This window comes from Dromaius novaehollandiae, chromosome 1 (genome assembly GCF_036370855.1).
Source record: "Dromaius novaehollandiae isolate bDroNov1 chromosome 1, bDroNov1.hap1, whole genome shotgun sequence".
NCBI classification, from domain to species: domain Eukaryota; kingdom Metazoa; phylum Chordata; class Aves; order Casuariiformes; family Dromaiidae; genus Dromaius; species Dromaius novaehollandiae.
In genome coordinates this window covers 41,207,177-41,224,764 of record NC_088098.1, presented here as the reverse complement: position 1 = coordinate 41,224,764, position 17,588 = coordinate 41,207,177, and the positions used below count along the sequence as shown (strand labels likewise).

The window sequence follows — 17,588 nt, the reverse complement described above, 5'->3', positions numbered from 1 at the left end:
GACTGAAGGCTCTCTAGGAAGTGCCATGCTGTCCCCTTCATCTGTTCCACACAGATGACAGTAACGTGTCATTGCACACATCACCAGTAGGCTCCCCCACAGGGTTTTAATATCCCCCGTCTTCAAAAGCAAATGCCAGTACCTTCTTGCCAAGAAGGGACAGGGTCTTTCATGACGTTCTCAATAAGCATTATGAGAGACGCTGTATACGCTTGTGCTTCAAGCTGTAAGGTACATCCTGACAGCGATGCAGCACAGGCCCAATGTAATTGCGCCTTTCCTGAATGAATAATGGAACTGGAACCTCCATTTGGCAATTTGGTCAAAAGGCAGTGGGCCATGTGGGACAGACTCTGTGCCAACGTTTCAAATACCTTTCAAACTATAGGCATCAGTTTTACCCAGAATGTCTGTAAGGACATGGTTGAGCCCCTCCTTACAGACTGAGCGAGGACAGCTTCTGCAGTAGCTGTAAACTCAGCTCTCTGCTCTCCTTGTCGCAGGTGGGGCATCCAGCGCTGTGCTTGGGACAGGACTCTATCCCACTGCTTCACAACACGCTGAGCATTCAGGAGTGCACTGAGTGGGACGGGTGGAATAGCACTCTATGTCAATGTCTTTCAGTGTAGCAAATGCTATGCAAAGATTAAAAAGGAACTGATTACCAATACTTCTCTCTGACCTTGGTTTTCCCCTCCTTCACCTTCACCTGTTTCACACACTCTCTTGTTGCATTCAGTTCTTTTTTTGGGGGGAAGCCTAGCTAATCCACCTATGTCCTCCCCAGCCCTCAATGCCCTTTGGGACCTTTTCTGAAAGAAGTTCAGAGAAATGGAAAACGCATGCTGAATTTTATCTGTTGCACAAGCAGCTGACTGCAGAGCAGGGACAGGATCTGAAATGTGGCTGGGAGTACCAGTACTACTACCACCACTAGGTAGGTCCTTTACACACTGCATTTGAGGAAGGAGAGACAGTGTGGCAAGGTCTTTGTGCAGAAGCCTGGGAGGGCTGTCTTATCATGGCATGCCACATGCATGGCTTATGCGGTTGCCAGGATTGAGCCTGGCACACAAGCAGAGCAGGGCCTGAGCAGGCAGTCTCTGATGGAGCTTGTTGCTACACAGGATTTCACCCACAGCTCACGGCCCCTGAGGAACTGTCCCTCAAGGCACAATGGCTCTCGCAGTCAGATTCACATTGACTCTCCACAGCTCTGACACCGCTGCCCCAGTTCTACCAGAAACCTGCTAAACATAATCCCACACTGAATACACATACGGAAAAGGAGTATGCACACTTCACAGGCAGCAATCCCCCTGCATGCTGTGGCGGAGGGTGGACCAAGGGGATGTCACCTCACAAGGCTCCCTGGGGGTTTCCAGGGATGCAGACGTGTGTGGCACCGTAGGCATGCTTCGCCCTGGACTCTCACAGGCCTGTTAATCCTGGGCCCCTGGGCATGGATGTCTTCTTCAAGAGCAGTGGCCTTGGTGGTGCGCCTTCCCCTGGAGATCTGTTCACGACCTCTGTGGTAGTGGCACATCCACCGTGCCACCTCTGATGCATGGCTGCCCCTCCTCTTCAAGAGCACACTCTTCCTCTGCTTGAAATGAATGCAGCACTGCTTGTTGGTCCTCTTCCATGTGCAGGAGGCACAATGTTAGCAGCAGGGCGGTGCATCTGCTGGAGACACTTTTGGCCCGTTCAGGGCACAGGCTGTCAAGCTCCAAGCTGTCTCTTGCTCAATATTCTCGGAGGCTGAAGCGACAGTTGTCACCATTGCCAAACACAGCAGTAGGAAAGAAGGAGTAATTTTTAAAATGTTCTAAGAAAGTAGTTAAAAAAGCAGAAGAAATAGGGCAGGTGAGGTAAGTAGAAGCAAAAGTCTTGGCAGAAATAAAGGAGAAGCAGAAAGCCAGAAGAACAGTAAGACACAGCAGCCATTAGCAAATACAAAGGTATACACGGCATTGAGCCCTTTTATATAGCATGAGAAGTACTTCAGGGTAGTGTGGGAGCTCTTGACAGTTTTAGAGCCTTCTGTTGTCACACGCATGTTTGACATGTGTTGGACGATTTCACAGCAGTGCAGCCCCACTCATTGGGTCCCACCTTTTTATCCTAATGGGCAAAGGTTCTTTCTCAGCTTCCTCTGCAAAGATCTCATTCACGTATCCAAAAACATTCTCAACCAAAACAATAAGCAGGGACAATCAAAGGTCTTATTTCAAAACTGCACTTCTCCCTTGATTCAAAGTATCACACACATGCGCCTCTTAATTACTGTTGCTTTTCTTTACTTGCAAACTCCTGACCTGCTTCAAGAAGCACCTCTGCTTGTGAGAATCTAGCTAAGTAGTTTGCTACTGCTCAGAGTTCACACTGTTAAAGGACCTTTCTTATTAACACCTAAAACAGGATGCAGCGAGCCATAGTCAGTTGCACAATGTTTGATGCAACGGCATCCAAATAATTTTGGAGGCATCCCCACCTTATTTCAACTGTCCAGTTTTCTCCAGCATCCCTAGGATTCAGAAATACATTTTCTGAAAATTCTGGCACAATTCTAGCCAGCTACTCATGAACAGCAGTGCATTAGTTCATAACAGTGGGGCATGTCTCAACCAACACCAACTTAACTGGATGCGAAAACACCAAAGGATTTTCCTGACAACACTTGTTCCTGAAAACACTAACAATCCATTTCTGTTCCAGTGTGGTCACTTTTGCTTGTATGCTGTGACAGCAGGAAGATGGAGCAAGTTCAACCAAAATATCTATTTCCTGCACATGTGATGTTCTGTAAAACAGTATGTTTCCACTATACCATGCTGACTCCCCTGCTCCAGAAGCACTGGGTACAGATGGTGCTTTAACAATTACTATATTCAAAATATCATCAAAACCTGTTGTATAGGCTTTTTCATGCTCTCAGTATTCAATACATTCACTGTACTTCTGGAGTTCTTGTATGCTCTCCTATGAGTCACCATGGGATTTCCCCTAACAGATCACGTATTTCTAATTAACACTACAGATCGACAGACGTGATCAGCACACAGTGATGGCAGAGCTAAAACAACTTCCACCTCTAGGACCATTAAAAGAGACTTAACAATTGCTAGGCAGGCTTCACTCTGCACAGTGTTGAAGAATCTGGAATATACGCAGAATTCCTAATGCCAGGATGAATGCAAGCAACCAAGTCTCAGCATGCTTAAGAGCTAACAGTGTGAGTGCTTTTGAATGAAACATGTCTTTATCACTGGTGGATACTGGATTCACTCCTTGAAGAATAAAGATAGTTCAAGCAACACTGTACCTGATGCCCAGTGATAAGAAAATGAAAAATAACTTCTGAAAAAATAACCATGTAAGGCACCATGACTGTTTTTTTGAGCACCAAAGTTAGGATGCAGCAAGCCACTCCAGCTAGACTAGTCTCCTCCCCTCCACCCCACCAAGTCTCATTCCTCACATGGAAGAGCTAAGCCCTGCCTGTCCTCTGAGTCTTCAGGTGCCTTTTGTGGGTTAAGGAAAGAAAAGATCAGTCTTCTCAGAGTTCTGGCTCCAACCACGTTGTCCTGACTGCCTCCAGCACAGACCCAGTAACAATCTGTCATCTCCAGACCTGTGACACAGCATCCACCGCCAGACCCATACAGGATCTACAGTCTAATGGCCTGTGGCTGACGCCTCCACAGCACAGGAACACTCACTCCGCTATCTCTCATTTCTCTATCTGTTGTTTTGGACTTCTCTCTGCTCCAGTGACTGTCACCAGTCACAGAGGAAACAGCTGAGTTTGAAGGATACCAAAGTAAGTTTTCTTTAAGAATTAATGTAATAGAGGGAGGAGTAAAAACACTAAAAAAATACACACAATTTAAATATATGGAGACAGTATATATGGTGTGAAGTATGGACAGGCAGAAACAGGATCATCAGGATTTGCTATACTTTGTACTACTAACCATTGTGCTTTCAGGAACACATCCTCAATGAACAGTGGGATATGCCTGTACTGTAGTTTTCCCCTCATACTGGCTTAGAGTCACAGTCCCCTCTCCTCCAAGACTGACAGTGATGAAGACCACGAGGCCAGGAAAGTGTTAATCTACAGCCCAGACACCCTGGAACAGCTACAGCTCAGGCACCATCTTCTGCCTTGATACAGACCAAAGAGGAAGCTTTATCACCCAGTGTACTAAGCTTTTGCTCTCCTTTGCAGTCCTCAGAAAGGAGGGCAGCTACAGACCAGCCTAGCTGCACTCACCAACTCCTCCACATGCTAGCCTGGCTGCTCATGGAGCCATCAGAAGCAGCTCACAAGCTAGATTTGGACCGTGACCCAGTAGTAGAAGAGGCCAGGTGTAATATATTGTACTAGGTTAAAAATACCTTTATTTTGAAATAACCTGAAAACAAAACGTGAAGAAAAGAACAGCAGTGCCCTAATTCCACATTGCACTTAGTGCAAAAACGTCAAAGCTGATAGCAAACATTTACCTCATACAAAACTGTAGTGTTCCCATGAAGGAGAGGCCCGTAGCAAATGTAGGAATGACCAACGACCCAGCCTAAATCAGAAGCTGCCCACCACACCTAAAACCAAATAAAACCATGAGAATAGTGGTTTTTTTAAAGAAGATCCAAAAAGTTTAATGAAATTTAAACAGAATTACCTCACCAGGTTTGAGTCCATATATAGCTGACATTGTCCAGTTCAGCATAACTGCATAGCCACCTGTTGGTCTGACAACACCCTAAAAGAGAAAATTTGAGTATTTAAGATCTTTTAAAGGAAGCAACAATACTCCTTCTTCAAGGAAGTTTTGAATTTTCAGCAGTAATAGACTTAAAGTTGTATAATTCCAATGCTTCTCATTTAAGATAAGGATCCATTCTTGCAAGTATATGCTTGTGCTAATGTTCCCAATGAAGAAATAACTTTGCAAAAAAAGAAAAGAAAAAAAAAACCCTAGATGACAATAGTTTTCAGAAGATAACTACCAAACACTAGAATTCAATCATTAAAATTGAATATACAAATCTTAAGTCAATATATGCTGACAAAAAAAATAAGATAACAAGGATTTATCTCACTGAAACTTTGGCCACCTAAATGTCAGGCACCTGTTTTAAACACATTGTCTTCTCTCTCTGTATTATCAATGGAGAAGGAGAAGTACCTGTGGAAATAGCCAGTGCCTCACATAACCGGGATAAATGACAACCTGAAAGTACCTCCCTCTTTCTGCACTGACTCTAAACAATGTCAGACCACTTGCTTAGACCAGATATCTCTTTCTGAAAGGTTTAATATCTAGTCTGAAGTATATATATGAAAGCAAACTGAAGCACATCAAAGTCTCATTCTACAAGACAGATTTGAAAATTAAAACAAGAGTATCACATTAATCAATACGTTTTCATCAACAGCATCTTGTAGCCTGGCAAGCCAAAAACTAGCTCTGGAACACAATTAATGGGAAAACTTTGAAATTACTTTGTAATATCTATTTCTCAAAGAAGGAACACAGTAAGTCATGTCTTGAACGGAAAGTCAGGTGAGATTCATCTGACCAAACAATTGTCTACAGTGTAGACATCTATAAAACAGACATCCATGTCTGAGCTAGCCATGCTACACTCTATGTCGTAAAATTGAGTCCACTACAACAGAAAATCATTAACTAAAACTTCATGAATTTCAGAAAGCAGATTGCCTTTGTTAGTCTCAGTTTCTAAACAAACTTAGTCTCTGCTGTGAGGCTAAGAAAAATTTTGCTATGAGGGTATCATAACTGAGGAATTTCACTTGTATGACCATTAAAAGCAAGTTCCTTTGGAAAAAGTTATTTTATTCATTAAGTTACTCAGAATAACTCAGTGCTAGTTGACAATCTCTCCCTTTAAAGGGTAAACCTTAATTCAAAGTGTCTATTATCACCTCTGGAAAGTCAGAGTGAAGTAAGTTTCTGGTAACTTATCTTCAAGATACTGTATTTTGAAACTCACAACAAGGAAAATGTCTGTTGTACCAAAAGAACTTCTCATGGACCTTGTGACAGAGACTACAATTAAGTACTTTAAGATATACACATTGCTTTGAAGTGCCAATCTAACTATGTTCAAGGCAAAAGTAAAAAATTTTCTCAGCAAATTTGATGTTTGTTTGTTTTCCCTTATATCCCCATAGATTCTGAACTTTATAGGCCGCATCATTAGTAATTTTATAGTACTCAAAGCATTATCTAGTGATGTGATATTGCCTCTGAATTTGTGATGGTGAGATCACTGCTAGAAAACTGTAGTGACATCTGTCTTCTAAACTTTAAAAAGAGCTATAAGAGCCAAGCAAATATTCAGAGTAGATTTGGCAGAACTGACAGACAGATATGGGTTTATCAGTATACACTGGGTACAGTTTTTCATTTTGCTGTAGAAAATAAAACAGTCCAAGAAATCTGGAATCCGCTAAGCTACTCTTCTCACCCCCACCAAACAACACCTGCTTTAAATATTCGTGTCTTAAAACATTCATTTTTCTGGCTTCTAGGAACTTGTCTCAAATTCATGTGTAGCACAGAAAGAGACCTTCTTGAAAGTACAAGCAAACCAGATTTGGTTCTAACTTTGAAATCTTCAGTAAACTTATAATTGTGCTTTCTCTACATGTTCAATCAATCCCTGAAAAGGAAGCCTCTTTATTCTGTGTTGAGGAGATACGGCAGAAATCACAACATATGATTATATAGAGTTCTTATTACTGCATGTTACTGAAGAAATATTCTTGTTTTTTGTTCCGAGAACCGTAACAAATCTCAAAGATTTGGTACCGCTTTGGTATTGCTTTAGCAATGCATGATAATACATTGATCTAAGCATAAGACAGTCACAGAGCAAAAGGCAAAAGACATTTGATATTTTCATTTCAAAAGAATCAAGAAGACCAGATAAGATGTTAAGTCTTCACCATTTTCTTACATATTTTAACATCTTTCCTTATTTTCTGGATAAATTTCCTGAGGTAAAGAAGCAAAGCAGAGACCAATGAACACAAGAAAAAGATACAACAACAGTACAGCTCTACATCAGCACAACAGAGAGCTTGAGGGATACAAATGTATACAGCTTACTGAGATTCTTTTTAAAAGAGATTATTAAGACTAATTGGCTTTGAAAGCAAACATTTTCAAAGCATGCCCTATGTTAGTGTTCTAGGCTTACTCAGTCTGAACTTTCATTTTCACGTGAATTATACTGTCAAAACTTCAATAACACAAGCCCTTGAAACATGCCTAATTCCATTTAATCTGTAATGTCAATCACAGCATCTCATCTAGGGAAAGATTAGCTAAAATGTAAATAAGGAATAAGGAAAGACTGCTTAGCAATAAATGCTATCACAAAAGTGATATATTGACCAATCTGGCCATTGAATGACTGTACCATGCTTATCTCAAGCAGTGAAAATACAGAAGCTATACATGGATAAAAGACTCTCCGCTGACCTTCAACACTCATATTGTATAAGCATTTTGAAGTAAATGGAGTTTATTTTTATATCCCTACTAGCTAAACAAACAAATATCATTTACTCCTAGACAATAAGAAAAGCAGTGAAATGTGAGCAAATGAGATTAAACAAATGAGATTTAACAATGATTATGATTTATAGCAGTGAGCTCTAGCCAAACATTTTCAACCTTTTTAATTAAATATTTTCTCAAGTAGTACTGCAAATAGGTTGCTCACAGACACTTAGACTACAGATAGTCCTTTACCTTGGGCAAGCCTGTTGTTCCAGATGTATACAGAATATAAAGTGGATGGTCTGAAGGAACAGACACACACTCATAACGCTGTGCTTTCGCAAGCTCCTCCTCCCAGTCAAGATCACGATGCGGGGCAAGAGGAATGTGGCCCTGCCCATTGAAAAACAGAGAAGTTTTCAAAGAAAACAGAATAAAATAGAAGTGGTTCAAAAGACATGCATATTCAATTTTCTGTATAGTAATCTCTCTGCTGTATTGGTTCTATTTACTAGTTTAATCTTATGAATATAAAATTCCTATAAAAAACAAAAGCAAACTACACCACATACACCAAAACATATTTTACTTGTAAAAGAGAAAAGCACAAGCACCATGTACACATCTGAAAGTTAATATAAGGCACAATAACGGTACACTCACCAGGTTAGGTCTCCTATAAATGAGAACTTTCTCAGGTTTGTTCTGTACCCTTGCCAGTGCTCCTTCTAGAAGGGATATGTATTCCACTTTCCTTTTTGGTTCTACTCCAAAACTTGCTGTTACAATAAGTTTAGGCTAAAATAAACAAGTTAGGTTGTTAATAGACGTACGTAACATTTATGTATATTATATAAACCTAACAAAATGTTTTCCATGAAATTATTCAATTAATGAAGCTTCATGTATAAAATCTATCTCCAGCTAAGTAGAAATGGGTTCAGATCAGTCTTCTAAGGAGACAAAGCTTCTGTGATCTTGCTGTTCTGGGTTTTATTCAGCAGCACACTAATAACTTTTGATGCTGTTGGTCATTTTCAACTACAATTGAGTAACAAATCAATAATACAAAGTTTCAGAAAAACTACTGAACAGACAGAAAAAATGCATCTCCATGTCAGCACCCATTAAGGAAAAGCTGTACAGTGAGCTCAAGAATTATCTGTTGTTTCGCCTGCTTCCTAACTATCTGCCTGTGCCCAGTGGCATCTTTCAGAACTCGATACAGCACTTTGTCGATTCTTTCTCAGCCTGTAATTAAACAACACAGGAAGGAAAATATGGGAAAGAGAAGAAAAGAAGCAAACAGAGATAAGAAGAAACTAGAATTACCAGAAAAGAATAAGATGAAGCCATAAGATCCATGATGGAAGTACAGCTACAGTGTTTCAAGTGAATGTTGCACAATTCAGGATGCAAATCCACTAAAAATCAGATTTCCTTAGTTCTATTTCTTATTGAATAACTGCTACAATAGTAGAATAATTTCCAAATGTAGATTCAGAAGATGCATTTTTTTCATAAAATAAACTTCAGGCTTTATATAAAGCTCCCTAATTTAAACCAAGAAACCTCCCTTCATTGTATATGAAATATTTTAACCAAAGTCCCAAGATCGCAAACTGAAATCTGATAGTATTTTTATCTGCTGTATTTCAGGAAGCAAAAGGTAGTAACAAACAAACTGTTAGAACACATTTTAACTGAAGAAGAATGAGGCTTAAATCTCCTTGCCTTTGGAGGTTTGGAAAGAGTGCATTTATCTTGTGCACCTCACAGTCTGATCAAGCTAGTTTACTGATTGTATACATTAGCATAAATCTCATTACGTAGGCACAAACCACAATGCCACAGTTATGGCTGCATTAAACTTTGCACAGAAAGCACAGATTAAATTGTTTTCTTGCAGTCCAAATCCCCCATTCAGGGAAGTTTGCTAATTACTTTGTATTCAAAATAAAGGTTTCAGATGAGCTTTAGAATTTCAGCATTTGTCATCTTTCCTTTTTTTGGCCACTGTGATTTTAATGAAAGAAAATACAATACAGGGCACTTAACTGAAAATTCATCTGGAGGCTACCTTGAAATGAGACTGTAATTAATGTAAGATATTAACACTGTTATATTTAATTGTTACGATGAAAGACTTGTCAATGCCAGGTTTACAGTCATTTGTAAATGGTGCCACTTCTGCTCACCAACTACTTTGTACACAGTAAGGAAGTCTAAAAATACCAATACTGATCTTTCCTGAATGACAGCTACTGCCTGGAAGCATCATGGATTATTATGTGCAACAAATAGGATCATCTTTAGTTTTAACTGCTGTTTTCTAGTGTTTTACCTCTCTGCCTACTGACATTACTTCCTCTGCATCTCTGCTCCCATATTCTTTTTATACACCCATCTCCCATCTCTTCTGTGGCTCCATGTAGTCCTACATGATAGATTAGAAAGAAATATCACTAGTCTGAAGGATGAGCAGAAAAGTTCAAAGGTTTGCTGTATGAGGAATGCCAGCAATAGTGAGCTGCAGAAAAAAAAACAGTATGAAAAAGTAGAGATGAGATAAAGCAAGGACCAACATCAGGCCACCACTTTTAATCCTTTGTAAGGACTCCTTCTACAAATTCTTCTATAGTTTCTAGTAGCATACAAGACAAGGTTTTGAAAAAGCAATGAATATATTTCATAAGGCCAATTAATAAAGCTGGGAAAAAAAACCCTGAAAACAGACGAGCTTTCAGGCACAACATGTCAGTAGTGTCATGAAGAGGTTTACAAAGTGATCCAGCACTCAGGTCCTCACTATTCAACACACAAAGCCCTTCCGTCTTCTTGCCTCAGTCACATATGAGATCACTAGCCTATCCCCAAATTTACTGCACTTTTCTTGTACCTCCTCCCCTTAAAAAGAATTGTGCACATTTTAAAAGAAACCAGTGGTTATGTGGTCATTACGCTGCACCTGCTAGTACTGCTCTGGCTGTGTGGTTATGTGACCCACGTCAGATTACCATACATATTTATTTGTCAGGTATAACTACAGTGCTCTAAACGAATGGACCTGAATCATAACATAGAAGCAGGGTTTTTTTAAAAAAAAAAAAAGAAAAGCACATTATTGCCTTCTAATCTTCAATGTATATTTTGAAGACATACTACAAAAATAAATAGTCTTTAAAGACAAGGCAAGATAGGGCTGCCGCTATCACAAGTGTGAGGATGTGCTCTTTCCCCCACCCCAACCTGACCTCTCCACAAACAGCACATAGCCAGGGGCTAATTAGGCACGCGCCCGCCCAGACAGGGCTGGTATGCAAATATGACTACAAGTCAACTATCTTACCCCATAAATAGGGGCAGCCCAGAGCCCCTTAAGCTCTCCTGCATGGCAGAACCTTCCCTTGAGCAGGGATGCCTCTCAAGGTTACTCAAGGTCAAGAGATTCCTTACCCGTGTCAGATCCTCAGTAAGTGACTAACAGCACGCTGAAACTTTGCAAACTTTGCTAAGTTGCATCTCTGATTGATTGTGCACATAATCCTTTAGACATAAATCATTGACCAAGTCTGGGACTAAGACTGGATCCAGCTGCACCCAGACTCCTCTGAGGAGGAGTTTGGAAAGCAAAGAGGTCCATTCTGAACCTCATGACTCAATGGGAGGGTCTCCTTGACAATTTCATCTGGCCCTTCCATCCACAGTAAACAACCAAGTGTACTTTGCCCCTGAATCGTGTTAAATCATGTTTTATCTGCCACTGAACTTTGTTAAATCACTGTCTTGTCTCAATAAAACATATTGCTGCTTCTCTCTCATGAGTGAAGTGCATCACTCATCTGTGACAATGAGGTAACTATGCTTCTTAAGTATTATGCTGAGCTTGCTGCCTAATCACTCAAAAGGCCTCATTATCTTGTGATGAGAAGTAGAGGCAACCATTTATAGCCATATCTGCATGCAGGAACTATGTCTTATTCAGAATAAACTATCACAGAATATTAGTTCATTCTTTTTTCAAGGACACCTTACTGAAATCCCCCAAATGTGTCCACCGTGAAGGAGAAAGCAATACAGCATTTCTGTCCTCAGTGGAACACAGTAACAGATGACTTTGAATAACTTTGTTTTGTGCATTTTCCATTTCAAAGAACTGCTATTCACTTGCAAATCACAATACTGCTTTAAGTCTGAAGAGTTTTCAAAAATCAGCTATCTGAAAAACTCCATTACTTTTATTTTATTTTTCAATATTTGGACTTTCTAAAAAGCCCTCCAGAATCACCATATAATTTTTATGGTTCAAAAGAGACAAGACAGGTTGGCTGTTGAAAGCATAGCATCTATTAAATATGCACATAACCATATAGTTTTTGAAGTATCCTTTTCAGTTTTCTTACTTGTTTAAACACTTTATCTTACTAAACTACCATATTAATTTCTCAAAAGATAGTTAATGCGCTTCAAAAGTATCTATTGTTTCAATATTGCAAACTATATATTCTCAAATTCAGGTGAAAGGAGAGATGACAGGAAACGCCTGTTCTTCCATTCTATATCACTTCATCACAATTCACCTTATAATGTCTACAGCACTGCCAATACCTGACAAGACTAACAACTATCAGCTGCAGGACTTTGCAGCATTCCCAGAGCTATTTAAAATTCAAGATAAATTAAGGCAAGCTGGTGAAGTATATATACCTTTCTATACTCACTAAAAGGTGCTTCTTATTTCTTTCATTTAGATATTCTGATGAAATTTAAAGTCTGACCTTTCTTCCAAAAGAGCATCTCAAAGCCAGCTTTCCATTCCAAAGTCTTTAACTCTTTCTAGCTAATCTTACCAACATTAGGTCCTGCACTGCAGCATCTAAATCAACTCACATAAAAGCCTAATAAAAGGCTGTTTTTTCTGGAGAGAGCTTGAATTAACTTTTGAGTTCAGCGGAATGTCATCCATCATAGCCACTTATATTTGTACCTTAAAAATAATTTCACTAACGTTAATTCGCTTATCAAGAAAGCTTTACAATGTTACAAAATTAAGGCAAGTCTTTGAAATTTAGATTGATGATGTGCCTGTCCCCTTTACTTACACCTTCATCATACATAAATTAATCAAAAATTATCCAGAATAAAGAAAAAAAAGCAATGTAAATCAGAATTTAATCCTTGGCCTACAGGTAGTAATTCTATAGCTAACTGTGCAAAAGACTTGCTATGTGATCTTGGGTAAATCACTTAAACTTTATCTGTTTTCTTTTTCATGGATGAAGCAAGGATTATGATTACTGTGCTGTCTCCCTTTGTCCCTCAAAGTCCATTGGGATTAATTAGTTAATATTTGCAAAATACTCTAAAAATAAAAACACTAGATGATTTGTACTATAACAAATTCTCTTTTAAAGTTTAGCAGCTTTTTTTCCCACATTATTTTGCCCTAATCAAAAGATTTTAAGAGTTAAAATTGATTTTTACATCTTGTTGAAGAAGTGGGGGAACGGGTAAAGAGCAAGGGAAAACTACGAAGCTGTCGTTAGTCTTCTGCCAGCTTTTTGTCACAATTCCAGCAAACCATCTGAGACATTTTATTAACTTCTCCTTTGTTAAAACATATATTGGGGGGTGAGGGAAGGAACAGCATTCAATTTGCTAACTTTTAAAAAGGGACTGTTTCTTTATTTACAGCTATTCAGAAAATTCAAGCCTTGGGAATCAAAAGAGCACTTCCATATGCAAAAATCTAAGTGAAATTTCCACAAACTCTGTGGACTTCACTCTGTGTAATGCTTTTAGCTTATATGCCTAACCAAGGTGATCTGGTGATAGCTGCTACCACAGATGGCCTGAATGATCCAGGTGACTGACCAAGATGACAAAAACTTTTGCCTTGTTGATTGGAAATTGTTGCCTTAATAGGTAACAAGTAAGAACAGAAACCTCCAGTAGGAGCAATGGTTAGTTGATTTGAAACTAATGCATACACAGATTACTAATATGCACATTTAAGCTATTAAGTAGATTATTAAAGTAACATTATTTCAAAGATTTAAATAATGCTTCACAAATACACTTAACTTGGAAGCTTTTAAAACCACATACCTATCACCAGTGTTCTCTACAGTGCTACTTATTTAACTCAATTGGCTCACTAGCTGCCTTGATTCATATGAGTTAGATGAAGTAGATCTATAGCTGAACAACTTACTAGTTATCATGTATAAACATAAACACAGGAAGTCTTAGGGTTGACAGCATGTAGATTTTTACGCTCTTGAGGAAAATGCTGAGTGAAAAGCTAATTTTAAGGTGATGCTTTGTAGCAAATGGCTGACAAACAGGAAAAGAAAGTATGTTCTAAACAGAGGGCAGCATGATAAAAAGTTGTGCTTTTTTAAAAAGCTCAAAAATTGTATCTCAATGTCTGCTATAAAAATACTACTCAGCATAAAAAAAGCACTTTGTTCACATTTCAACATTAGGTGTTACCAGCAAATTAGGACTGCTCGCCACAAAGGGAAATATTACCCTCACTGGAAAAAAATGTTTTTTGACATTTGTCTATATGAGTTTGCAATGGCTTTTGTTGTTCCAAATATTTGTTACCTTTGCATGATCAATGCGAACAGAAAGCTCTTTAGATGCAAATCCACCAAAAATAAGGCTATGGATGGCTCCTATTCTTGCACAAGCCAGCATACAGTACACTGTCTGTGGAATCATGGGCATGTAGATGACCACACGATCTCCTTTCTTCACACCATGTTTGACCATGACATCAGCTAACTTGGAGACCTGTACCGACAAAATGTTCAGAACATATTAAAAGCTTTTCCCCATAAAAACAGTTGCCCCATAAAAATGATTTTTACACAATTAACAGAACCAAGACATTAAAGAGACAGGCCAGTAAGACAGAAAAAGATGGTGAATGATGCAATCCAAGTTCAATAAATTTAGGACAGTTTCCTTTTTGTAAAAAAAACACTGCAATACATCTTTTCTTGTAAAGTGAAAATAGACTAAAACTAATTGTTTTACACATTATAACAAAAAAGCAACAGCAATATTTTGCAAATTTTCAATGACACTTTAACCATTCACTCTTTTATCAGGATAAGTGCTTGTATTTCTCAGTTCTAACTTTTTAAAAATTTACATAAAGAGAGCATTTCATAGCACAAATTCTGTCCTAATTAACAAAGTTTGAAACATAAAGCCATGCACAAGGTAATTTTTCCAATTTCCTGTACTGCAGGGTTGTAAACTTCTCAGTACCTAAGACAAGAAATCTTATACTCTGAACCAAATGCTAATACAAATTCAGAAGATTGCATTTAAGATCTACATATATTTAAGAAAACTTTTTTTTCCCCTCACTTGCAAATTTTTATTTTTGGTACATAGAGGCCTGAAGACAGACATGGCAGCAAAGGACTGGCATTCTAGAAATGTGACAGATCAAGATCAGAGTCAGTAATTTGTATAGCCATTACAAAAACATTTATCTCAACAGTATATAATATACTACTGCAAAAGTAGTACAGAATATTTCAAGAATACACCATGATGGATAATTTACCACATAGCAAGTTCTGTTAGAAGGAGTGAATGTGGGAGACTGAGACAAAGACTGTCCACTTGCCCTGACCTGCCTGCTGCAGAACAGAAATATGGTATCCGCTGAAGAAAAAGCAAATAACTAATTCTGCAAAAGCAACTGAATGAACTTAGCTGTCAGAGTTTTCTGGAGTTCCAGATGCTTACTTAGTGTTAGGTAACACTAACTTAGGACCTAAACCTGCCCACTTTCTTTAAACTTTTCAACTAGAGATCGATGTGTAGAGGAACATAAGCAGGAGAGATAAAACCATACATAACAGTGTATAAAATATTGACTAATTGGTTAATAGGAAAAACTGCAGAGTAAAAAGAGTAGACTAGTAAGCTAATAAGAAACTGGACAGAACTAGAAACATCCCAACAAGTCATAAGCTAGAATTTTCCACCAACATGGTTACGGTCTGACCAGAAGTAATAAAATCAGAAGTGTCTACTTGCAATAGCTTTATATTAGTAATAAGATTTAAAAAAATAAATTTTCTGTGAAGTTCTTGGGGTATCTGAAGATTAGAACTTCCGTCTAAACCTAAGTTCAGAAAAAAGGAGTTGCTCAGTCTTACAGGGAAACTCTTCTTACCTGTACCTGTAACTGTAAAACGTTTTTCCTTAATAGGCTGCCATTCATTAAAAAGTAATAAGATAAGTGTAAGAAATTTAAAGATTCTAATTTCTTTCATTATTACGTAACATATATCCACTTGTATATGAATTCCTTACATCTTACCTGTTTTGCATTATTCCTTATTTACTCATTATACCACATAGACAACGTTTTAAGTACAGTTTACTGCTGTGAAAGGCTATTTTCTTGAGGTACCATTATTAACATTAGTGCAGACTGCAGACAAAGGAAAAGGGAGAAAAATTCCTGTGAGTAGCATCAGTGTTGCTTGTAGCATGGAGAAAACCCACTTCCAAGCTTCAGAAGAAATAAAAGAGATTATGTCAGTGACCCAGTAAATAACACAAGCAATCAAAGTAGCCTAGAAGGCCAATAAAACATGCTGTACAAGCAGGACCAGGGGGAAGGACCCTTTTTTTCAAGGATGCATGAGTCAGAAGGGTAGATCTTGTTCTAGTTTAATATTTCGCATTCAAATATTACTGCTACTTTTAGAGATTAGTAAGCATTCAGTGCTTTCTGCTATGCTCATATTCAAAAGAAGTTTGAGCAATCACAACTCAAAACCTTAAAATCCTATCAGATACACGTACTGAAGAAGGAAAAAATGCAATTATCTCACTGCTAATCTCTTCAGTGGGACCACATGTCCAGACTTACTGCAACCTGACCCAGTAACATCCAGAAGCTCCAAATGCATCTGAACTGTGTTTCCATTAAATACACAGCTTATCCACAATCAAACTATGTATATTTCTGTACTTCTGCCCAGGCATTTAAGAAAACAGAAATATAGGAGCCCCAAGCACGCATGCTTGCATCAGAGGATAATGACATAGCTTCCATTTTTTATGACCGCTGAATTGATCCCTGCTGTTATTCTCAGCAGCAAGACAGAGAGTGTTTATAAGGCAAAGTCATCACCATACCAAGCTCCAAACTCAACAGAAATCAAGGTATGTGTTTGAATTGTTTGCAATAGACCTCCTATATTAAACCTTACTGATAAACAGAAGAAAATATTTTTAAACGTAGACCTACTAATGCCTATCAATACTCTATGAAAATCTGACATGCGTCAAAAACTATCGCAAATCAGCAAGACTTGTACATGTATGCCACTAGAATTTATAGCCATACCACTGGCATTTACAGCCATTTCTCGATAGGATTGATGCAAGTAATTGTAAATAAAGATAATAACACTGCTTCCAAAGGTAAATGTCTTTCCTATATTTCCTATTATGAAAACATTAAAACTCTGCAAACTAACTGTAACACAGAGGTAGTATCACCTTACCCTCAGAGAACTGAGGAGACTAAACTTTATCTTTGATGCTTGTGAGACTCTCAAGCAGTATGTTGACAGGAAGACCAAAGGCAACTAAAACAGTATATTTAATGAGTAATTTTATATTCAGTACAAGTGTGGATAGTAAGCAATAAGAAGTTAAACACAATGAAGAACAAGGATTATTATTTATTATTAATGATAAAAAAGGCAGCATTTGCCTGGTGAAGGAAAAGGGATCATTTAAAGATTACAGTTAGTAATTTTGTAATAGAAACCTTTCCCAGTGCCTGTATATAAGCAACATAACTTCAGTACTTGGCTGCACAACATTAACGTTCTTTAAGTAGGAGGGAGACAGTGAAGAGATCTGCCTGCATTGAAGTGATTTTTATTGAAACCTATGAAGGAGAGGTTCTATTTAAAGCAGAATATATGCAGCAGGCAGGAACCACGTCTTCCATGCATGCACACTGACTACTTGTCTGCACTTAACCTCCCCTAT

The 17,588-nt window shown here is 38.3% G+C and overlaps 1 protein-coding gene across 4 annotated transcripts in view; it reads right to left on the bottom strand.

Annotated features, from left to right (window-relative positions):
• ACSS3 (acyl-CoA synthetase short chain family member 3) overlaps window positions 1-17,588 on the bottom strand; it is a 92,101-nt gene that overhangs the window by 57,941 nt on the left and 16,572 nt on the right. For all 4 annotated transcript variants that reach the window (XR_010388557.1, XM_064509593.1, XM_064509597.1 and 1 more), the window contains exons 3-7: window positions 14,154-14,342; window positions 8,205-8,339; window positions 7,794-7,934; window positions 4,689-4,769; window positions 4,513-4,608 (exon numbers count right to left, since the gene is read on the bottom strand). Coding sequence is in view for 3 of the 4 variants with exons in the window: in XM_064509593.1 (XP_064365663.1) it covers window positions 4,513-4,608; window positions 4,689-4,769; window positions 7,794-7,934; window positions 8,205-8,339; window positions 14,154-14,342 (642 nt within the window). In the remaining variant the exon portion in view is untranslated. The remainder of the gene's footprint in view (window positions 1-4,512; window positions 4,609-4,688; window positions 4,770-7,793; window positions 7,935-8,204; window positions 8,340-14,153; window positions 14,343-17,588) is intronic.